This window comes from Bos indicus, chromosome 28, assembly GCF_029378745.1.
Source record: "Bos indicus isolate NIAB-ARS_2022 breed Sahiwal x Tharparkar chromosome 28, NIAB-ARS_B.indTharparkar_mat_pri_1.0, whole genome shotgun sequence".
Taxonomy (NCBI): Eukaryota; Metazoa; Chordata; class Mammalia; order Artiodactyla; family Bovidae; genus Bos; species Bos indicus.
In genome coordinates this window covers 8,267,503-8,292,522 of record NC_091787.1, presented here as the reverse complement: position 1 = coordinate 8,292,522, position 25,020 = coordinate 8,267,503, and the positions used below count along the sequence as shown (strand labels likewise).

The following is a 25,020-nucleotide window of genomic DNA, read 5'->3' as shown; positions in this document are numbered from 1 at the left end:
TTCTCAACCCAGGGATCAAACCTGTCTCTTGCGTCTCCTGCATAGGCAAATGCGTTCTTTACCACTAGCGCCACCCTGGAAGCACTTTGTACCATACCAGGAGAATATTTTACTTATTTTTAAATAAATTTTTATTGCAATATAGTTGCTGTACAGTGTATATAGTCAATCCTCATTAGTTATCTATTTCATACAGAGTATCAGTAGTGTATATATGTCAATCCCCATCTCCCAATTCATCCCAGTCCCTAGGGAGAATATTTTATATTGATTTATTAATGCTCATTCAAGAACTTCAAAATACTTCACGACAATCTTAGGCTACACACAGTAAATCAAGAAGCTTCCATTTGTTAAGTTAGCCAGTATCATGGATAAAGTTTGAGATACCATGTCCCCTCTGATGCCAAGTATAAATTCTATTCATGGTGCTGAAGAACACACTTTAAGATTTCTTGATCACCAGAACAGAGAAATCATATAATTACCTAGAAAGCGAACATTTTCAGTAACAGCTTAGGGTAAAATACTGACCCAAACAGTTCTAAGAGTTTAGAGTATAGGTTGTTTAGGTTGAGAAAAAAGCACTGTAAATCCACACACAAGGTAGAGAGAACTTCAAGGTTCATCACCTTAACTGAACCACTCAACTCCTCAAAAGACAAGAGATGGAGAAAAAGAAGCACCTGAGAGAGACACTGATGACTGGTTCACAGCCACACATTTGGGGTAAACCTGTATACTACCACTGTATGCTGGAAAAGTCACAAATATTAATTATGGGTGCTGTATATTGTCACCCTGCTTATTTAACTTATATGCAGAGTACATCATGAGAAACGCTGGGCTGGAAGAAGCACAAGCTGGAATCAAGACTGCAGGGAGAAATAACAATAACCTCAGATATGCAGATGACACCACCCTTATGGCAGAAAGAAAAGAGGAACTAAAAAGCCTCTTGATGAAAGTGAAAGAGGAGAGTGAAAAAGTTGGCTTAAAACTCAACATTCAGAAAATGAAGATCATGGCATCTGGTCCCATCACTTCATGGCAAATAGATGGGAAAATAGTGGTAACAGTGACAGACTTTATTTTTGGGGGCTCCAAAATCACTGCAGATGGTGATTTCAGCCATGAAATTAAAAGACGCTTACTCCTTGGAAGAAAAGTTATGACCAACCTAGATAGCATATTCAAAAGCGGAGACATTACTTTGCCAACAAAGGTCTGTCTAGTCAAGGCTATGGTTTTTCCAGTGGTCAGGTATGGATGTGAGAGTTGGACTGTGAAGAAAGCTGAGAGCCAAACAATTGATGCTTTTGAACTGTGGCGTTGGAGAAGACTCTTGAGAGTCCCTTGGACTGCAAGGAGATCCAACCAGTCCATTCTAAAGGAGATCAGCCCTGGGATTTCTTTGGAAGGAATGATGCTAAAGCTGAAACTCCAATACTTTGGCCACCTCATGCGAAGAGTTGACTCATTGGAAAAGACTCTGATGCTGGGAGGGATTGGGGGCAGGAGGAGAAGGGGACGAGAGAGGATGAGATGGCTGGATGGCATCACTGACTCGATGGACGTGAGTCTGAGTGAACTCCGGGAGTTGGTGATGGATAGGGAGGCCTGGCGTGCTGAGATTCATGGGGTCGCAAAAAGTCGGACACGACTGAGCGACTGAACTGAACCATACATTATAAATAAGAGACTGCCATATTTACCTTAGGTTATACAGAAATCAGACTGAAACTAAACATGATGTGGAATTACCTGCACCCATGTTCAGAGGGAAGAAAATACAGAGAAGAATGTAAGCCCTGAGCTGGGCTTTGAAAACCACCCTATCCAGGGTCTGCTCTCAAGCGTCAGGGTGTCACCCCCGCAACCTGAGACGCTGGGGAGACTCAAGAAGCAGGGGGTTTTCAAACACCCAATTCAATATACCCTGATATCCCACTTACAGTGCAGAGGCCAGCAAACTAGTCTTCACAAGACATGTGTGCTAGAGCACATAACTGCACTGCTACAGCATGTCTAACACAATGTCGGCCACTTGATATTAACACATGCTTCTGAAGAGATGGAGACTTGAGTTCTGCTATCAAGATGGCAACTTCTGATTCACCTGCCTCATTTAAAACGGGTACACCACGCTTTTTGTCATTTACCTATTTCACAAGTCTAAGATGAGAACATTTATCATCTGGCAACGTTAAACTGCTCTGGCTTCATGGAAACATCATAAAAGCATTAAAATGCTTACTATGGTAAAAAAAAAAAAAAAACTGTAATTATGGTTTTCCAAGTAAAATTTGAAATACGAAGGAAGACTCCAATAAAGTTAGTAAGAGATCTGAATTAACTTAATAACAAGTACATGTGATATAATCTATTTTGTCTGATTTAGAGATTCCAAGATACTGACATAATCTTTACTAGTTGAAGCCATGTTCAAATGAATATTAACATCAGTATTAGCAACTATAAAGGAAAAGGTCATTCCTTTAGTTTAGATCAGTAGTTACCCACCATATCAGAGCCAATGCACCCTTTTACACTGCCCCCAAAACCAACCTGAAATGGAATTACCTACCCATATAGGATTTCAAAGTCAAGAAAAAATGCCCATTTCATTGAAACAAAAGTAATTTATAATAAGATAATATGTATTTTGACGTGTAGATGCTCAGGCAAGGCTATAACTAGGAGACACGATAAAACAAGGAGATGCTTATTTCAAGAGTAAGAACTGAAACACCAAGTTCGCACCCTTCAGCACTTCAGGGCAAATCTCACATCTGCCAGGACTGATGCAATCTTCACTGTACTACTCAGAGACTGAAAATACCATCACATCCAGAGACCACTAAGGACATGTAGCCATGGATGATTTGGGAGGTGCTGGAGCAGGCTCCACCGGAAACATTCCCTCAGCTGGAGGCTATGTGAGGTCATGGTCCAGGTAAGGCAGGCCCAGATAAGAAATTTCTGTTTCCACATCTTTCTAAACACATAAATTGCTCCCTTCATCTCCATAAACTCTTGACAGATTCTGAGCTGGCCTTGTGACATATGTGTCATCACCACTGGCCTCTAGGAACATGCCAATTCTTCTATCCTGACTTTTCAAAATTACAGACTGCTGAACTAGCAAACAGTTTGCGATTATCTAATTTTGACCCTCATTTTAGAGGTCAGTAAAGTGTGATTTGTTTAGGGTTCTAAAGATTGTTAAAACCAAAGCATGAAGCTGCTTGATTTCCAGGAATGTGTTCACTGTACAACATTTAAACAATGATAAGCTTAATATTCCCCTTCAGGGATCATAGCCTTTCCATGGTGAAGGGACTTGTGTAACTCAATGAAGCTATGAGCTATGTCGTGCAGGGCCACCCAAGACGGACAGGTGACAGGGAAGGGCTCTGATAAAACATGGTCCGCTGGAGGAGGAAATGGCAAACTACTCCAGGATTCTTGCTGCAAGAACCTCATGAACAGTATAAAAAAGGAAAAAGATATGACACTGTAAAATGAGTCCCCCAGGTTGGAAGGTGTCCAATATGCTACTGGGAAAGAGCAGATGGAAATTACTAATATCTCCAGAAAGAATGAAGCAGCTGGGCCAAAGCAGAAATGATGCTCAGTTATGGATGTGTCTGGTGGTGAAAGTCTGATGCTATAAAGAACATTACTGCACAGAAACCTGGAATAGTTAGGTCCATGAATTAAAGTAAATTGGACGTCAACCAGGAGATGACAAGAGTGAACATCGACTTCTTAGCAATCTGTGAACTAAAATGGATGGGAATGGGCGACTTTAATTCAGATGACTATTGTATCTACTACGGTGGGCAAGATTCCCTTAGAAGAAATGGAGTAGCCCTCAGAGTAAACAAGAGAGTCCAGAATGCAGTACTTGGGTACAATTTCAAAAACGACAAACCATTCAGTATCACAGTAATCTAAGCCTATGCTCCAACCACCAAGGCCAAAGAAGCTGAACTTAAACAGTTCAGCTACAGCTAAAGACGTACAAGAACTTCTAGAACGAACACACACAAAAAGATGTCCTTTTCAGCATAGGGGATTGGAACGAAAAGCAGGAAGTCAAAAGATACCTGGAGTAACAGGCAAGTTTGGCCTTGGAGTACAAAATGAAGCAGGGTAAAGGCTAACAGAGCTTTGCTAAGAGAATACACTGGTCATAGAAAACAGCTTCTTTCAACAACACAAGAGATGATTCTACACATGGACATTACGAGATGGTCAATACAAAATTAGACTGATTACGTTCTTTGTAGCCAAAGACAGAGAAGCTCTACACAGTCAGCAAAACAAACAAACAAAGACCTGGAGCTGACTGTGGCTCAGATCATCAGCTTCTCACTGAAAAATTGAAGAAAGTAGGGGAAACCACTATGCCATTCAGGTATGACAAATCAAATCCCTTATGATTATACAGTGGATGTGACAAATATATTCAAGGGACTGAATTTATTCAATCCCAGATCTGGTAGACAGAGTGCCTGAAGAACTATGGATGGAGGTTCATAACATTGTACAGGATGCAGTGACCAAAACCACCCCAAAGTAAAAGAAATGCTAAGAAGGCAAAATGGTTGTCTGAGGAGGCCTTACAGATAGCTGAGGAAAGAAGAAAAACAAAAGACAAGGGAGAAAAGGAAAGATATACCCAACTGGATGCAGAGTCTCAGAGAACAACAAGGAGAGATAAGAAGGCCTTCTTAAATGAACAATGCAAACAGGATGGGAAAGATTAGAGATCTCCTCAAGAAAACTGGAGGTATCTAGGGGACATTTCATGCAAAGATGGGCTCAATAAAGGACAGAAACACTAAGGATCTAACAGAACCAGAACAGATAAAGAAGAGGCGGTAAGAATACACAGAAGAACTATACAAAAAGGTCTTAAAGATCTGGATAACCATGATGGTGTGGTCACTCATCTAGACCAGACAATTTGGGAGTCTGAAGTCAAGTGGGCCTTAGGAAGCATTACTATGAACAAAGCTGGTGGAGGTGATGGAATTTCAACTGAGCTATTTAAAATCCTAAAAGATGATGCTGTTAAAGTGCTGTACTCAATACATCAGCAAATCTAGAAAACTCAGCAGTGGCCACTCTACTGGAAAGGTCAATTTTCATTCTAATCCCAAAGAAGAACAACCCCAAATAATGTTCAAAGTACCGTACTTTTGCATTCATTTCACGTGCTAGTAAGGTTATCCTCAATATCCATCAAGCCAGGCTTCAACAGTACATGAACAGAGAACTTCCAGATGTAGAAGCTGGGTTTAGAAAAGGCAGAGGAACTAGAGATTAAAATTCCAACACTGATTAGAGAGAAAGAAAGGGAATCCCAAAAAAACAATCCCAGAAAAACAAAACGTCTATTGCTTCCTTGACTACACTAAAGCTTTTAACTATATGGATCACAACAAACTATGGAAACATCTTAAAGAGATGAAAATACCAGATCATTTTACCTGCCTCCTGAGAAACCTGTGTGCAGGTCACGAAGCAACAGTTAGAATCAGACATGGAACAACGGACTGGTTCAAAATTGGGAAAGGAGTACAACAAGGCTGTATGTTGTAACTCTGCTTATTTAACTTATATTCAAAGTACATCATGTGAAATGCTGGCCTGGATGAATCACAAGCTGGAATCAAGACTGCTGGGAGGAATATCAACAACCTCAGATATGCAGATGATACCACTCCAATGGCAGAAAGTGAATAGGAACTAAAGAGCCTCTTGACAAAGGTGAAAGAGAGGGAAGAAGCTGGCTGAAATCTCAACATTCAAAAAACTAAGATCATAGCATCCAATCCCATCACTTCATGGCAAATAGAAGGAGAAAAAGTGGAAGCAGTGATGGATTTTATTTTCTCGGGCTCCAAAATCACTGCAGACAGTGACTGCAGCCATGAAATTAAAAGATGCTTGCTCCTTAGAAGGAAAACTATGACAAAGCCAGAGTATAAAAAAGCAGAGACATCACTTTGCCGACAAAGATCCATCTAATCAAAGCTATGGTTTTTTCCAGGAGTCATGTACGGATGTAAGAATTGGACCATAAAGAAGGCAGAGTGCAGAAGAATTGATGTGTTCAAACTGTGGTGATGGAGATGCCTCATGAGAGTCCCTTAGACTGCAAGATCAAACCAGTCAATCCTAAACATTCAATGGATGCTGAAACAGTTTGGCCAACAGTCAGCTGATGTGAAGAGCTGACTCACTGGAAAAGATTGCAGACAAAAGGAGAAGGGAGGGACAGAGGATGAGATGGTTAGATTGCATCACTGACTCGATGGACATGAATTTGAGCAAATTCTAGGGGATAGTGAAGGACAGGGAAGCCTGGCATACTGCAGTCCATGGTGCTGCAAAGAGTTGTACAAGACTTAGCAACTGAACAGCAACGAAGCTTAATATTAAAAGATTCTTGCAAGAAATTGAAACTTACGGAAAATAAACACCAATAAAAATTTGAAAGACTGCCTGAAATTCCCCACCATCCTTTTCAGAGCTTCACATAGTTTCTCTGAAATCAAACAGGTAAAAATATCAGTAGCACTATAATGTATAATTCTTTTCATGACAAGAGCTTTTTAAAATAGTGGCCTAGCATTCCACTATTTGGAGGTTCTATAGTTTGTTTAATTACCTGGTTCTTATTGGCTATCTTGTTAATGAACCAGTAAGAAGTGTTTATATCCATTCAATAAAAAAAGAAAAACCCGTCACAAAACAAAAATACACAGAAAAAGACAAAGAAAGCAATCCCACTTTTAAAGTTAAGACTGAGAGTTTTAAAAACAAGGGAAAAGGACTCCTCTGGTGGTCAAGCAGTTAAGAATCCTCCTGCCATGCGGGGGACACGGATTCAATCCCTGGTCCAAGAAGATGCCACGTGCTTCGGGGCAACTAAGCTCCCGAGAGCTGCACCCACTGAGGCACACACGCCCTAGAACCCCTGCTCCACTGCAAGAGAAACCACTGCAATGAGAAGTCTGCACGCTGCAACTAGAGCATAGCTCCCACCTGCCGCAGTTAGAGAAAGCCCGCCCTCAGCACAGCCAAAAATAAATAAATAAAAAGCATAACAAATTAAAAAGATAATAAAAACAAGGAAAAAATTCTACAAATAGTATGGGCTTTTTAGAATACACTAAATTCTACATTATAACCACCCCAAGAGTCAAATGCCTCTTCTCCATTCCCCTTTATTCAACTATTAAATATTCTCCTACATAACCATGTCAGGGACTTCCCTGGGGTTCAGGCAAGAACCTCTTCCAATTCAGGGAACTTGGGTTCAATCCCTGGCCGGGGAACTCAGATCCCACATGCCAGGGGGCAAATAAGCCTGTGTGCCGCAACTGGAGGGCAGCAGGAGTGCCCAAATGAAGATCCCAGGAGCTGCAGCCAAGAGCCGACGCAACCAAATAACACACGAACATTTTAAAAATAAACAAAGATAACCAGGCCAGTTCAAAATGGAAAATTACCTGCATTTAAAATACACAGTCCCTTCGTGGCTTCCATCGTGCTTTCCCCGCTCAGGATTGTCCCATTCTACTCCTAACCAGAGTCCTGGCAGAACAAGAAAACCCAAATGAGAAATTAGAACAAGGTCAGGCTCCATTTCTCTGCAACCAAATACCGTTTGCAACGGAAACCATATCACAGAGACACCACTGGTGAAGAAAGAAGTCTTTAGGAAAAAAAAGTAACCTTGGACTCAGGACTTAATCAGCAAAGGCAACAGTAAGTTTGGTTCAAAAAAATCAACAAAAAAATACAACTGCAGAAAATAACTATAGCTACTGAGCACTTATGTACCAAAAACTTTGCTTTATTTCATGTTATCCTTACAACAGACATTTCATCTTTACAAACAAGATGTTATCACTATCTTCTTTTTAACAGTTCCTGAACAAATACACACTTTTTTGAGTCCTAGCCTAGCAATATGCTGCTCATAAAGTAAAATTATATATATATATAATTAGTATTTTTCTTCAATATAGGTAAAATAACACCTAAAGTCACGCATCTTCAGGTCATTCTAATTGCAGAAGCCAATACTTACCCACCATACTATGCCATGTATAACTCGTATCTTATATTTGCAAACCACATTAGTTTTCAGAGCATTCTCTTACCTTCCCTTCTCTCTTCTCCCTATATTTATTAAGCACCCACTATCCCATGGACAGAGGAGCCTGGTAGGTTATAGTCCAAGGCACCGCAAAGAACTGGACATGACTGAAGCGACTTAGCACACACACACACAGAACTGGGCTAGGTGCCAAAGTCTGTGAGACACAGAGTTTCACTTCTGGATCTACCCTCCTGTGGAGAACTAGAAAATCTAGATACACAATTTTTAAAAATCACTTTACACCAATTAGAATGGCTTGTGTCAACAAAACAAAAGAGAAAATAAGTGTTGGCAGGGATATGGGGAAATTGTTAATTTTATGCATTGCTAGTGGGAATGTAAAATGGTGTAGCTAACAGTGGAAAACAGTGCAGTGGTTCCTGGGCAAGCTACACACGGGATTATCACCTGATCTAGCAATTCTACTTCTGGGCAAACACCCAAAGAACTGACAGCAGGAACTCAAATAGGTATTAGTAGACTTGTGTTCACAGCAGCATTATTCAAAATAGCCAAAAGTGAACGGACGAACGGATAAACAAAGTGTCCAATGACAGATCAATTACTAAACAAAATGTGGTCTGTCCACACAATGGAATATTCAGTCTTAAAAATGAAGGAAATTCTGACACATTCTACAACATGGATGAACCCTAAGGACTTTGTGCTAAGTGTACTAAGCCAGACACACAAAAACAAACAATACATTCATGCTACGTCATTTCAGTCATGTCTGATTCTTTGCAACTCCATGGACTGCAGCCCAACAGGCTCCTCTGTCCATGGGATGCTCCAAGCAAGAATGCTGGAGTGGGTTGCCATTTCCTCCTTCAGGGGATCTTCTGGACCCAAGGACTGAACTCACATCTCTTACGTCTCCTGCACTGGCAGGCAGGTTCTTCATCACTAGAGTCACCCGGGTTTTCTTAAGAGAGAAATGTTCAGTCCTTTACCCCAAAGTCCATGCACTCACCACCTGGCCCCCCCATCACCTGGCACTTTAGACCCAGGTCCGCCTGGCACCTGCCTGCCACCAAGGGCAAGCGCACCTGAAGCTGCCACCCCCGAGGCACCCTCCCTAGGGAGCTGCGCACTGACAAAGGAGTCCACAAGGTCTCAGCACCAGCTGTGGCTGCTGTGCGCGAGCAACTGTCCGGGGGTGGGGTGGCAGGACATTGGGATTGGCTTGTCTAGCACAAACCAATTTGAAGCTGAATAAAATTGTATAAACTGAGTCATTTCTGATTAACTCTGCTAAAACCACATCATGAAACTAGAGCATAGGAAAGAACTGTCTTCAGAAAAAAACCCAAGTTTCTAAATAATAGGTTCATACCCAATACTGATGATGAGGCATCATAACTGGGGCTGATAAAAATTAACTCAAATACAGAAATCATGTCCTACAATTAAAATAAACCCCAATGCCCCTGCTATGGACTTGTGGGGGCAGGGGGAACACTGAGTATTCTGATTCATAAGGTATTCTGACTCCCGTTGAAGTTAAAGGGGTCATACTGAAAACCTTGAAAACGTGTGTTTACAGCTGAGCACATTAGGGCAAAATTGAGACCAATGTTAGATCCAAGTAGAAAAAACCCTAGAACGTGTGGGAGGAATTTTAACAAGGTTTCTTTTGCAGTGAGGTCCCACATTCAACTCAGTTCAACCCAGAACAGACGACAGCCGTGGAAAGGGAGCCAGTCGACCAAGTCTCGAGGTCATAAACAGAGAAGAGGGGACATGGCGTAGAATCAGGGTGGTCAATGGGACGGGTCCCCAGTCTCTTCCTGGGACCCCTGCAACCTCCAACCCAGAGCTCCTGCCCAAATCATGGAATCTGTCAGGATTTCTAACTTGGGGTGTTTCCACTTCCACAACCCCCCAGGCAATGGGGAGTGAGGGGTCTGAGAACTTCTGGCTCCGTTTCCTGGGCCATGATGGGGAAGGCATCCTCGGCCACCCAGATAGGACCTCACCCCACACCCCAGCGCCTCTCCCCAAACAAAGGCGGCTGAATGTGGGGCGGGGGAGGGAGAGAGGCAGGACTTGGCACTCCAGGTTCAGTGGGGTGTCCCGGGCCTCTGCCCTGGAAACCCAACTGTGTGTGTGGTTCAGTCACAGCAGAGACGAAGTCTGGGGCCACCTATATGAGATGCCTAGAATACTCAAATTCATAGAAACAGAAAGTGGAATGGTGTTTGCCAGGAGCTGAGGGGAGGGTAGAACAGGAAATTACTGCTTAATGGCTACAGGGTTTCACTTCTGTAAAATGAAGAAGGTTCTGGAGATGAATGGTGGTGATGACTGTACAACATTATTCTACTTAAAATCACTGGACTATACAATTAAAGGTGACTAAAATGTTAAGTTCAGTTATGTAAAACTTAACACAATTTAAAATACACACACACACACACACATATATATCTTTTAAACCACCAGAGAGCTAAAAAGGCACTGAAGAATTATAAGGCCAAAATCTGAGAGAAGAGGGAAACCCAGAGTTAAGCGAAGCCTTAGAGCAACTTTTTTCCCCTGGGCATCTGCTGACTCTGGCAGAAAAGGTTGAAAAGCTAAAAAGCTGAACAAAGCTTTGTTCAGCTTTAGATAGAGCTTTTGAGGGACTAAGGCTCCCTAGTGGCTCAGCTGTAAAGAATCTGCCTGCAGTACAGGAGACCTGGGTTCGATCCCTGGGTTGGAAAGATTCCCTAGAGAAGGAAATGACAACCCACTCCAGTATTCTTGCCTGGAGAATTCCATGGACAGAGGAGCCAGGCAGGCTATAGCCCATGGTCGCAAAGAGTCGGACACGACTGTGTGACTTTCACTTTCACTTTTGAGGGAGTAAGAGACAAATAATGAAAATCAGAGTCTCCCACGGAAGGTGGAGGTTGCGAGAAACCCTCTAGGTTTTGTTCTGGGGCTTGAAATGCTTTCAACCCAAGAGCAAGAAGGAACCAACCTAAATAGACTAACCCCTGTAGCAACTGAAGGTTAACTTCAAAATCACATTCCCAGATGTGCTTAGATGATCTGGGATTGCTGTGGACCTTCTGCATCTGCCAGAGTTCACTTCAGTCCTCTCTGGAAGAAGCCACCACCACGGCAAAGCTCAAATTACAGCTCTTTACAACCAATATCTGGCACTCAAAGAAAAACAACTAAGCACGGAAAAAGACAAGAGTCTATGACTGGAAACCAAGAAAAACAACAGCCAACAGAAACTGACTAAAGAAGAGATTGCACCCAACTGTGTCAAGAGAGGCTGCAACATGGTAAAGAACTTGAACTTCATCCTGCTTCTCCAGAGAAACTTATAAGCCTGGAGAAAAGAAGACGTAACAGATGGGCTATAGGCACATAAAAAGATGCACATTGTTGCTAATTATTAGAGAAATGCAAATCAAAACTACAATGAGGTACCATTTCACACCAGTCAGAACGACAACCATTAAAAAGTCTACAAATAACAAATACTGGAGAAGGTGTGGGGAAAGAGGAACCCTCCGACACTGTTGGTGGGAGTGTAAATTGGTGCAGCTACTATGGAAAACAATATGGGTGTTCCTCAAAAAATTAAAAATAGAGCTAACATATGACCCAGCAATCCCAGTCCTAGACACGTATCCAGACAAGAATTAAAGAATTAAAAAAACTCTTAATTCAAAAATACATGACCCCTATGTTCACAGCAGCACTATTTACAATAGCCAAGACACAGAAGCAACCTAAATGTCCATCAACAGATGGATGGATAAAGAGATGGTATATGTACACAATGAAATATTACTCAGCCATTACAAAGAATGAAATAATGCCATCTGCAGCAACACGGATGAATCTAGAGATTATCATACTAAGCAAAGTAAATCAGAGAAAGACAAATACCATATGACATCACTTACATGTGGAAGCTACAATATTATACAAATGAACATATCTAAAGAATGAAAACTCCCAGATGAAGAGAACAGACTTGCGGTTGCCAGGTGTGGGGGGTGGCATGTAGGGAAGGATTGGGAGTTTGGGATTAGCAGTTGCAAACTATCATATGTAAGATGGATAAACAACAAGGTCTTACTGTATAGAATGGGGAACCATGTCCAATATCCTGTGATGCTTAAGCCGTAATAGAAAAAAAGAAAGAATATGTATATGTAAAACTGAATCACTTTTCTGTAGAGCAGAAAATTAACACAACATTGCAAATCAACTATAATTCAATAATATTTTTTTTTTATTCAGAAGAAAGAAAACTGGATACTGAAAGATCAAAAATCGCTAACAACAACACAACAAAAACAAGCTGAAGGAGGGTGGATAAGAAGCATTAAAAGAGGATAGGAGAGAATAATTGAAATAGTAGTAGTCAAGTAGCTTTTGAGTTTCCTTGCAGCAAAAAGAAAAAGATGCGATCCTCTTGTTCAGTAGGAAAACCATCTCCGTTTTTTCCCATTCCCTGAGCTAACAATAATTTGTCACAGAGTGTTTGTTTGTATAAAGGGCATTAAGATAATGAAGAACACATCACACTTGATAGCATCTTTATAACATATCCACTGGTGTTTCAGAAGTGGCTATGTCTTAATTCAAGCCTCAGCCGAAGTCCAGGATAGAAAGCTTGGTTTTGTAAGGGCTCAGATGGTTTTATTTTGCTTTCTGGTGGCTTCCTGGTGCAACCAAAGGAATAAAAACTTAATCTCAAAATGGGACATCAGAATCATCTAGGGAGCACGTTTTATGTGATGAGTCCTGGAACTTAACTCTGAAATAGTGAATTAGAATCTCTTCATGTCCAAACTGAAAATTCATATTTCTAACAAGATCCCAGGTACGCTGCATTAGACTCCCCTTGCTAGACATGTTACTTTGGCTAGACTTCTTTCTAGAGTGAAACGACAGAGATTCCAAACTGAAGTCACTTACAATAAACTGAACAACAGGTATTCTATTTATCTGTTACTAGTCCTACAACACATGGTTGATAAGGGTAATAGTTTAGTGAAACAAAGAGCACATTTTCTGTCACTGCGGGCCAGTAATTACAGATTTTTATATTCATCACACCGATGACTGCAAAGTACTACGCTCTAACAAAAACCAACATATTATTACTTTCCTACAGATGAAAATTAAGTGTTCTAAGAACATTTTAAAAAGTACTTTTTCCTAATTCATTGTAATAACAACAATAATCAGTCAGTCAGTTCAGTCAATCAGTAGTGTCTGACTCTTTGCAATCCATTGCACTGCAGCACGCCAGGCTTCCCTGTCCATCACCAACTTCTGGAGCTTGCTAAAACACATGTCCATCGAGTCAGTGATGCCATCCAACCATCTCATCCTCTGTCGTCCCCTTCTCCTCCTGCCTTCAATCTTTCCCAGCATCAGGGTCTATTCCAAGTAGTCAGTTCCTTGCATCAGGTGGCCAAAGTATTGGAGTTTCAGCTTCAGCATCAGTCCTTCCAATGAACACCCAGGACTGATCTCCTTTAGGATGGACATGTTGGATCTCCTTGCAGTCCAAGGGACTCTCAAGAGTCTTCTCCAACACCACGGTTCAAAAGCATCAGTTCTTCGGCACTCAGCCTTCTTCACAGTCCAACTCTCACATCCATACATGACTACTAGAAAAACCATAGCCTTGACTAGACGGACCTTTGTGGGCAAAGTAATGTCTCTGCTTTTCAATATGCTGTCTAGGTTGGTTATAAGTTTCCTTCCAAGGAGTAAGCGTCTTTTAATTTCATGGCTGCAGTCACCATGTGCAGTGATCTTGGAGCCCCCCAAAATAAAATCTGTCACTGTTTCCATTGTTTCCCCATCTATTTGCCATGAAGTGATGGGACCGGATGCCATGATCTTTGTTTTTTGAATGTTGAGTTTTAAGCTTTTTCACTCTCCTCTTTCACTTTCATCAGAAGGCTCTTTAGTTCCTCTTCACTTTCTGCTAGAACAGTGGTGTCATCTGCATATCTGAGGTTATTGATATTTCTCCCAGCAATCTTGATTCCAGCCTGGCATTTCTCATGATGTACTCTGCATATAAGTTAAACAAGCAGGGTGACAATATATAGCCTTGATGTACTTCTTTTCTTATTTGGAACCAGTCTGTTGTTTCATGTCCAGTTCTAACTGTTGCTTCCTGACCTGCATACAGGTTTCTCAAGAGGCAGGTCAGGTGGTCTGGTATTCCCATCTCTTGAGGAATTTTCCAGTTTGTTGTGATCCACACAGTCAAAGGTGTTGGCATAGTCAACAAAGCAGAAGATGTTTTTTTGGAACACTCTTGCTTTTTTGATGACCCAATGGATGTTGGCAATTTGATCTCTGGTTCCTCTGCTTTTTCTAAATCCAATTGAATATCTGGAAGTTCTTGGTTCATGTACTGTTGAAGCGTCGCTTGGAGAATTTTGAGCATTACTTTGCTAGCTTGTTAAATGAGTACAACTGTGCAGTAGTTTGAGCATTCTTTGGCATTGCCTTTCTTTGGGATTGGAATGAAAACTGACCTTTTCCAGTCCTGTGGCCACTGCTGAGTCTTCCAAATTTGGTGGCATATTGAGTGCAGCACTTTCACAGCATCATCTTTTAGGATTTGAAATAGCTCCACTGGAATTCCATCACCTCCACTAGCTTTGTTTGTAGTGATGCTTCCTAAGATCCACTTGACTTTGCATTCCAGGATGTCTGGCTTTAGGTCAGTGATCACACCATCATGGTTATCTGGGTCATGAAGATCTTTTTTGTGTAGTTCTTCTGTGTATTCTTGCCACCTCTTCTTAATATCTTCTGCTTCTGTTAGGTCCATACCATTTCTGTCCTATATTGTGCCCATCTCTGCATGAAATGTTCCCTTGTTATCTCTAATTTTCTTGAAGAGATCTCTAATCTTTCCTATTCTATTGTTTTCCTCTATTTCTTTGCAATGATCACTGAGGAAGGCTTTCTTATTTCTTCTGGCTATTCTTTGGAACTCTCCATTCGGGCTACTAAGAAACTCATATCTAACATTAATCAAGAAAAAAGCTAGTGTAAAATTTTGATGACACAAACAGGAGATTAAAAGACCTCTAACTACTGTATCAAAACCTCCTGGTAACTGCAAACCAGAAATGCACTATAAATATATAGTACATTTATATATACACATAAAGTATGTATACATGTACATATAAACATATATGTGTACATATATACATGGGCTTCTCTGATGGCTCAGTGGTAAAGAATCTGTCTGCAGTGCAGGAGACGTGGGAGAATTGGGTTTGATCCCTAGTTCAGGAAGATCCCCTGGAGGAGGAGATGGCAACCTACTCTAGGATTCTTGCCTGGAAAATCCCATGGACAGAGAAGCCTTGCAGATTACAGTCCATAGGGTCATACAGAGTCAGACATGACTGAGCATGCATGCACACATATATAAACACACACAGCAAAAAATGAAAAAGGAATTCAACCTCAACACTAAAGACAGTCATAAAATCATAAGAGAAAAAAAAAGAAAAAAGACCTACAAAAGCACATCCAAAACAATGAGCAAAATGGGAAGGAGAACATACATATTGGTAATTACCTTAAATGTAAATAGATTAACTACTCCAACCAGAAGACATAGACTGGATGAATGGATATAAAAACAAGACCCATATGTATGCTGTCTACAAGAGACCCACTTCAGATTAGAGACGCAAAGAGTCTGAAAGGGAGGGGATGGAAGAAGGTATTCCATGCAAATGAAATTCAAAATAAAGTTGGAGTAGCAATATTATCAGAAAAACAGGTCTTTAAAACAAAGACTGCTACAAAAAAAAATAATAAAAATAAAACAAAGACTGCTACAAGAGTCAAAGAAACACACTACAAAATGATCAAGAAGTCAACTCAAGAAGACATAGCAATTGTAAATATAGATGAACACAGCATAGAAGCACCTCAGTGTAGAAAACAAATGTTAACAGACATAAAAGGAGAAACTGACAGCAACACAATAGTAGTGGGTGATTTTAGCGCGCCACTTACATCAACTGACAGATCATTCAGACATAAAATCAACGAGGAAACAGAGGCCTTAAGTGACACATTAGAACAAATGAACTCAACTGGTATTTACAGAGCATTCCATCCTAAAGCAGCAGAATGCACATTTTTTTCAAGTGCACATGGATTATTCACTAGGATAAATCATATGTTGGGTAACAAAGTGAGCCTTGGTAAATTTAACAAAATTGAAATAATATCAAGTATCTTTTCTGACCACATTGCCTGAAGATTCTAATCTAATCTTCAATTACAAGGAAGAATTACAAAATCTGTAAAAAACACAAAAATGTGAAGGCTAAACAACATGCGACTTAACAACCAATGGATCACTGAAGATGTCAAAGAAACCAAAAAATACCTAGGGCTTCTCTGGTGGTCTGCTGCTGCTGCTAAGTCGCTTTAGTCATGTCCGACTCTCAGCAGCCCCATGGACTGCAGCCCATCAGGCTCCTCCATCCATGCGATTTTCCAGGCAAGAGTACTGGAGTGGGGTGCCATTGCCTTCTCCATCTCTGGTGGTCTAGAGGTTAAGAATCCATCTGCCAATGCAGGGGACATGGGATCACTCCCTGGTCAGGGAAGATCTCACATGCTGTGGAACAACTAAGCCCATGCACCACAACTACTGAGCCAACAAACCACAAGTACTGAGCCCATGTGCCCAACTACTAAAACCCACATGCCTGTGTTCCACAATGAGAGAAGCCACTGCAAGGAGAAGCTCATGAATCACAGTGAAGAACAGCTCTCGCTCTCTGCAAGCAGAGAAAACCCAGAGGCAGCAATGAAGACCCAGTGCAGCCAAATAAATTAACAAATTTTTTAAAAAAGAAAAAAACAATCTCTGAAAACTCAACCACGAAAATATAGAAGACAGGAACAGATCAATCACAAGTACTGAAATTGAAACCATGAATTTAAAAAACTCCCAACAAACAAAAAGTCCAGGACCAGATGGCTTCACAGGTGAATTTTGGCAAACATTTAGACAAGAGTTAACATGTATCCTTCTGAAATTCTTTCAAAAAATTGCAGGGTAAGGAACACTCCCAAAGTCATTCTATGAGGCCACCATCACTCTGATACCAAAACCAAGGATATCAGATCAGATCAGATCAGATTAGTTGCTCAGTCGTGTCTGACTCTTTGCGACCCCATGAATCGCAGCACGCCAGGCCTCCCTGTCCATCACCAACTCCTGGAGTTCACTGAGACTCACATCCATCGAGTCAGTGATGCCATCCAGCCATCTCATTCTCTGTTGTCCCCTTCTCCTCCTGCCCCCAATCCCTCCCAGCATCAGAGTCTTTTCCAATGAGTCAACTCCTCACATGAGGTGGCCAAAGTACTGGAGTTTCAGCTTTAGCATCATTCCTTCCAAAGAAATCCAGGGCTCATCTCCTTCAGAATGGATTGGTTGGATCTCCTTGCAGTCCAAGGGACTCTCAAGAGTCTTCTCCAACACCACGGTTCAAAAACATCAATTTTTCGGCGCTCAGCCTTCTTCACAGTCCAACTCTCACATCCATACATGACCACAGGAAAAACTATAGCCTTGACTAGACGGACCTTTGTTGGCAAAGTAATGTCTCTGCTTTTCAACATGCTATCTAGGTTGGTCATAACTTTCCTTCCAAGGAGTAAGCGTCTTTTAATTTCATGGCTGAAGTCACCATCTGCAGTGATTCTGGAGCCCAGAAAAATAAAGTCTGACACTGTTTCCACTGTTTTCCCATCTATTTCCCATGAAGTGATGGGACTGGATGCCATGATCTTCGTTTTCTGAATGTTGAGCTTTTAGCCAAGTTTTTCACTCTCCACTTTTACTTTCATCAAGAAGCTTTTTAGTTCCTCTTCACTTTCTGCCATAAGGGTGGTGTCATCTGCATATCTGAGGCTATTGATATTTCTCCCGGCAATCTTGATTCCAGCTTGTGCTTCTTCCAGTCCAGCGTTTCTCATGATGTACTCTGCATAGAAGTTAAATAAGCAGGATGACAATATACAGCCTTAATGAACTCCTTTGCCTATTTGGAACCAGTCTGTTGTTCCATGTCCACTTCTAACTGTTGCTTCCTGACCTGCATACAGATTTCTCAAGAGGCAGGTCAGGTGGTCTGGTATTCCCATCTCTTGAAGAATTGTCCATAGTTTATTGTGATCCACACAGTCAAAGGCTTTGGCATAGTCAATAAAGCAGAAATAGATGCTTTTCTGGAACTCTCTTGCTTTGTCCATGATCCAGCAGATGTTGGCAATTTGATCTCTGGTTCCTCTGCCTTTTCTAAAACCAGCTTGAACATCAGGAAGTTCACGGTTCACATATTGCTGAAGCCTGGCTTGGAGAATTTTGAGCATTACTTTACTAGCGTGTGAGATGAGTGCAACTGTGTGGTAGTTTGAGCATTCTTTGGCACTGCTTTTCTTTGGGATTGGAATGAAAACTGACCTTTTCCAGTCCTGTGCCCACTGCTGAGTTTTCCAGTTTTCCAAATTTGCTGGCATATTGAGTGCAGCACTTTCACAGCATCATCTTTTAGGATTTGGAATAGCTCAACTGGAATTCCATCACCTCCACTAGCTTTGTTCGTAGTGATGCTTTCTAAGGCCCACTTGACTTCACATTCCAGAATGTCTGGCTCTAGGTCAGTGATCACACCATCGTGATTATCTGGGTCGTGAAGATCTTTTTTGTACAGTTCTTCTGTGTATTCTTGCCATCTCTTCTTAATATCTTCTGCTTCTGTTAGGTCCATACCATTTCTGTCCTTTATCGAGCTCATCTTTGCATGAAATGTTCCTTTGGTATCTCTGATTTTCTTGAAGACATCCCTAGTCTTTCCCATTCTGTTGTTTTTCTCTATTTCTTTGCATTGATCACTGAAGAAGGCTTTCTTATTTCTTCTTGCTATTCTTTGGAACTCTGCATTCAGATGTTTATATCTTTCCTTTTCTCCTTTGCTTTTCACTTCTCTTCTTTTCACAGCTATTTGTAAGGCCTCCTCAGACAGCCATTTTGCTTTTTTGCATTTCTTTTCCATGGGGATGATCTTGATCCCTGTCTCCTGTACAATGTCACGAACCTCATTCCATAGTTCATCAGGCACTCTATCTGTCAGATCTAGGCCCTTAAATCTATTTCTCAGTTCTACTGTATAATCATAAGGGATTTGATTTAGGTCATACCTGAATGGTCTAGTGGTTTTCCCCACTTTCTTCAATTTCAGTCTGAATTTGTCAAGAAGGAGTTCATGATCTGAACCACAGTCAGCTCCCGTCTTGTTTTTGCTGACTGGATAGAGCTTCTCCATCTTTGGCTGCAAAGAATATAATCAATCTGATTTCGGTGTTGACCATCTGGTGATGTCCATGTGTAGAGTCTTCTCTTGTGTTGTTGAAAGAGGGTGTTTGTTATGACCAGTGCATTTTCTTGGCAAAACTCTATTAGTCTTTGCCCTGCTTCATTCCATATTCCAAGGCCAAACTTGCCTGTTACTCCAGGTGTTTCTTGACTTCCTACTTTTGCACTCCAGTCCCCTATAATGAAAAGGACATCTTTTTGGGGTGTTAGTTCTAAAAGGTCTTATAGGTCTTCATAGAACTGTTCAACTTCAGCTTCTTCAGCGTTACTGGTTGGGGCATAGACGTGGATCACTGTGATATTGAATGGTTTGCCTTGGAAACGAACAGAGATCATTTTGTCATTTTTGAGATTGCATCCAAGTACTGCATTTCACACTCTTTTGTTGACCATGATGGCCACTCCATTTCTTCTGAGGGATTCCTGCCCTCAGTAGTAGATATAATGGTCATCTGAGTTAAATTCACCCATTCCAGTCCATTTCAGTTCGCTGATTCCTAGAATGTCGACATTCACTCTTGCCAACTCTTGTTTGACCACTTCCAATTTGCCTTGATTCATGGACCTGACATTCCAGGTTCCTATGTAATATTGCTCTTTACAGCCTCGGACCTTGCTTCTATCACCAGTCACATCCACAGCTGGGTTTTCTTTTTGCTTTGGCTCCATCCCTTCATTCTTTCTGGAGTTATTCTCCACTGATCTTCAGTAGCATATTGGGCACCTACTGACCTGGGGAGTTCCTCTTTCAGTATCCTATCATTTTGCCTTTTCATACTGTTCATGGGGTTCTCAAGGCAAGAATACTGAAGTGGTTTGCCATTCCCTTCTCCAGTGGACCACATTCTGTCAGATCGCTCCACCATGACCCGCCCATCTTGGGTTGCCCCACAGGCATGGCTTAGTTTCTTGAGTTAGACAAGGCTATGGTCCTAGTGTGATTAGACTGACTAGTTTTCTGTGAGCAATGGCTGCCCTTTGCTGGAGCAGCCGTGAAGAGATACCCCACGCCCAAGGTAAGAGAAACCCAAGTAAGACGGTAGGTGTTGCAAGAGGGCATCAGAGGGCAGACACACTGAAACCATACTCACAGAAAACTAGTCAAGGATATCACAAACACAAAAAGAAAATACCAGGTCAGTATCACTGATGAACGTAGATGCAAAATCCTCAATAAAATACCACCAAACCGAATCTAACAATATACTAAAAGGATCATACACCATGATCAAGTGGGAATTATTCCAGGGATAGAACTGTTTCAATATCCCCTAGTCAACCAGTGTGATACACATTAACAAAGTCAAGAATTAAAACCATGTTATCATCCTAACAGATGCAAAAAAAGCTTCTGACAAAATTCAACATCTATTTCTGAGAACAACTCTCCAGAAAGTGTGAACAGAGGGAACATACCTCAACATAGTAAAGGCCACATATGAAAAACCCACAGCTAACAACATACTCAATGGTGAAAATCGGAAAGCATTTTCTCTAAGATCAGGAACAAGACAAGGATGTCCACTCTCACCACATTTATTCAATGCAGTTTTGGAAGTCCTAGCCATAGTAATCAGAGAAGAAGAAACAGAAGGAATCCAAATTGGAAAAGAAGATGTAAAACTGTCACTGTTTGCAGATGACATGATTCCATGCAAAGAAAATTCTAATGATGCTCCCAGAAAACTACTAGAGCTCACCAATGAATTTGGTAAAGTTGCAGGATACGAAATTATATACAGAAATCTACGGTATTTGTAGATCTACTGTATGGTGCATTTCTATACACTAACAATGAAAGGTCAGAAAGAGAAATGTAAGGAAACAATCTCATTTATCATTGTGTCAAAAAGAACAAAATACCTAGGAAAAAACCTACCTAAGGAGGCAGAAGACCTGTAGTCTGAAAACTGTTAAGAGACTGATGAAAGAAATCAATGACAGAAACAGATGGAAACATACACCATGCTCCTGGACTGGAAGAATCAATATTGTCAAAATGAGTATACTATCCAAAGTAATCCACAGATTCAATGCAACCCCTGTTAAATTACTAGTGGCATTTTTTGCAGATCTAGAACAAAAAAATCTTCACACGTTACTGACTAGGGGATTTTTGCAGAAACTAATGGCTGTGGCCAGAGATTTGTTATGCAAGTGAATACTGAAACATCACCAGTCAATAATGTTTGGGTAACAGAAGATGTATTAATATAGCTCTGGTCTTTAAACTGTTAAGATTTGTATGGAAACACGACAGACCCTGAAGAGTCACAAAAAAAAAAAAAATAGAGCTGGAGTAATCAGATTCCCAGACTTCAGACTATACTATAAAGCTTTAATAAAACCATATGGTACTGGCACAAAAACACAAACACAGATTAATGGAAAAGGATAGAAAGCCCAGAAATAAATCCACACAGCTACTTGCAAACAGTACAACTGACAAGGGCTTAATTTCCAAAATATACAAATAGCTCACACAACTCAATAACAAAAAAACCCAAACAAGCCAATTGAAAAATGGGCAGAAGATCTAAATAGACACGTCTCCAAAGATGACATACAGAAAGCCAACAGACACATGAGAAGATGCTTGACACTGCTAACTAGTAGAGAAATGCAAATCAAAACTATAATGATGTATCACCTCACAGTGGTCAGAATAACCATCATCAAATAAAAGTCTACAAACAAATGCTGGAGAGGGTGTAAAGAAAAGGGAATCCTGTTCCCTTTTAGGAACTCCCTACACTGTTGATAGGAACGTAAATTGGTATAGCCACTATAGAGAACAGTATGGAGTTTCCTTGAAAAAGTAAAAATAGAGATTGCCCTCATGATCCAGTGGTTAGGACTGGGCACTTTCACCGCCGGGGCCCATGTTCAATCCCTGGTTGGGGAACTAAGATCCTGCAAGCCCCATAAGGCAGCCAGAAAAAAAATTTTTTAAAAAGAAGATCTCAAAATAGAGCTTTACCATTTGATCCAGCAATCTCACTCCCAGGCATATATCTGAAGAAAACCATAATTCAAAAAGATACATGAGGACTTTCCTGGTGGTGCAGTGCTTAAGAGCCTGCCTGACAATGCAGGGGACAAGGATTAGATCCCTGCTCCGGGAAGATTTCCCATACCAAAGGGCAACCAAGCCCGTGCGCCACAACCACTCAGCCCTCGGGCCCTAGAGCCCATGATCTACAACAAGAGAAGCCACCGCAATGAGAAGCCTCACCCCACAGAGGCTTCTGTGGAGAAGGCGTCTAGAGAGCAGCCCCCACTTGCTGCAACTAGAGAAAGCTCAAGCACAGCAATGAAAACCCAGCACAGCCAAAAAGAAGTACATAAAATTAAATTTTTTTAATTCAGAAAAATTGTTTAAAAAAATACATACACGCAAATATTCACTGCAGGAGTATTTACAATAGCTAAGACATGGAAACAACCTAAATGTCCACCAACAGAGGAATGGGTAAAGAAAATATGGAACATATATAAATGGACTATTCCTCAGCCATAAAAAACAATGAAATAATGCCATTTACAGCAACATGGATAGATCTTATCATACTAAGTAAATTTAAGTCAGAGAAAGACAAATATCATATGATACTGCATACATAGGGAATCTAAAAAATGATAGGAAGGGGTATGAGGGAGGCTCCAGAAGAAGAGGATACAATATATACTTACGGCTGATTTGCATTATTGTATGCAGAAACCAACACAACACTGTAAAGCAATTATTGTCCAATTTAAAATTTTTAAAAAAGAAAAAATAAACAAAAAATGATAGGAATGAACTTATTAACAAAACAGAAACAAACTCACAGACTTAGAAAACCAACTTATGGTTACTCAAGGAGAAAGGTGGGTAGGGAGGGATAAATTATGAGGTTGGGATTAACATATGCACACAACTATATATAAAATAGATAATCAACAAGGATACTGTAGAGCACAGGGAACTTTTACTCAATAGTCTGTAATAACCTATATGGGGAAAGAATCTGAAAAAGAATTGATATATGTATATAAATAACTGAATGACTTTGCCATACACCTGAAATTAACATAATAATGTAAATCAACTATATTTCAATATAAAATAATTTTTTTTACAAAAGAAAAAAGCTAGGGTAGAATTCTGATGGCATAAACAGCAGATTAAAAGACCTGTAATGTTGAAGGATCATGTGTGTGTGCTTAGTGGCTCAGTTGTGTCCAAGTCTTTGCAACCCCATGGACTGCATCCTGCTAGGCTCCTCTGTCCATGGGGATTCTCCAGGCAAGAATACTGGAGCGGGTTGCCATGCCCTCCTCCAGGGGATCTTCCCAACCCAGGGATCAAACCCAGGTCCCCGGCATTTCAGGCGGATTCTTTACCAACTGAGGCACCAGGGAAGCCCTGAAAGATCATATTATATGTAATTTTGAAGGACTATATGATTATCCATATTAAAGAATGTACCTACTCCACCTTGTATCTTCAAGGACTGTAAACCAAGAAGTTAATAAGAACACAGTTTTTTAATAACCTGACTTATTGGTTTAAAAGAACTCTATTCACCAATATGACAAAATGAATCGAAATTAAAGTTTAAAGTATACATACTGTTTTTAAGAAAATGTGTTTATGTTTTAGAGAAGCACAGTGAAGCATTAAGGGAACATTTCATGAAAGTATGGGCAAGATAAAGGACAGAAATGGTGAGGACCTAATAAAAGCAGACGAGATCAAGAAGAGATGGCAAGAATACACAGAAGAACTATACAAAAAAGGTCTTAATGACTCAGATAACCACAATGGTTACTCTAGGGGTCACTCACCTAGAGCCTGGACACTCTGGAGTGTGAAGTCAAGTGGGCCTTAGGAAGCATCACTATGATCAAAGCTAGTGGAGGTGATGGAATTCCGGTTAAGCTATTTAAAATCCTAAAGGATGATGCTGTTAAAGTGCTGCACTCAAAATGTTAGCAAATTTAGAAAGTTCAGCAGTGGCCACAGGACTGGAAAAAGCTTTCATTCCAATCCCAAAGAAAAGCAGTGCCAAAGAATGCTGAAACTACCAAACAACTGAGCTCATTTCACATGGCTTCAGCAGTACGTGAGCCAAGAACTTCCAGATGTTCAAGCTGAATTTAAAAAGGCAGAGGAACCAGAGATCAAATTGTCAACATTAGCTGGCTCATAGAGAAAGCAAGAGAATTCCAACATTAGGTGGCTCATAGAGAAAGCAAGAGAATTCCAGAAAAACATCTGCTTCATTGCCTAAGCTAAAGCCTTTGACTGTGTGGATCACAACTAACTATGGAAAATTCTTAAAGAAATGGGAATACCAGACCACTTTACCTGTCTCCTGAGAAACCTGTATAAAGGTCAAAAAGCAACAGTTAGAACTGGGCATGGAACAACTGATTAGTTCAA

General features: G+C 40.8%; 1 protein-coding gene across 3 annotated transcripts in view; it reads right to left on the bottom strand.

The window, feature by feature from the left end:
• Positions 1-25,020, bottom strand: part of TBCE (tubulin folding cofactor E) — an 89,292-nt gene that overhangs the window by 29,952 nt on the left and 34,320 nt on the right. For 2 of the 3 annotated variants that reach the window (XM_019953901.2, XM_019953902.2), the window contains exon 3: positions 7,530-7,614. The exons of the other annotated variant lie outside the window; for it this stretch is intronic. In XM_019953901.2, the coding sequence (XP_019809460.2) occupies positions 7,530-7,614 (85 nt within the window). The remainder of the gene's footprint in view (positions 1-7,529; positions 7,615-25,020) is intronic. 3 annotated transcript variants of the gene reach the window in all.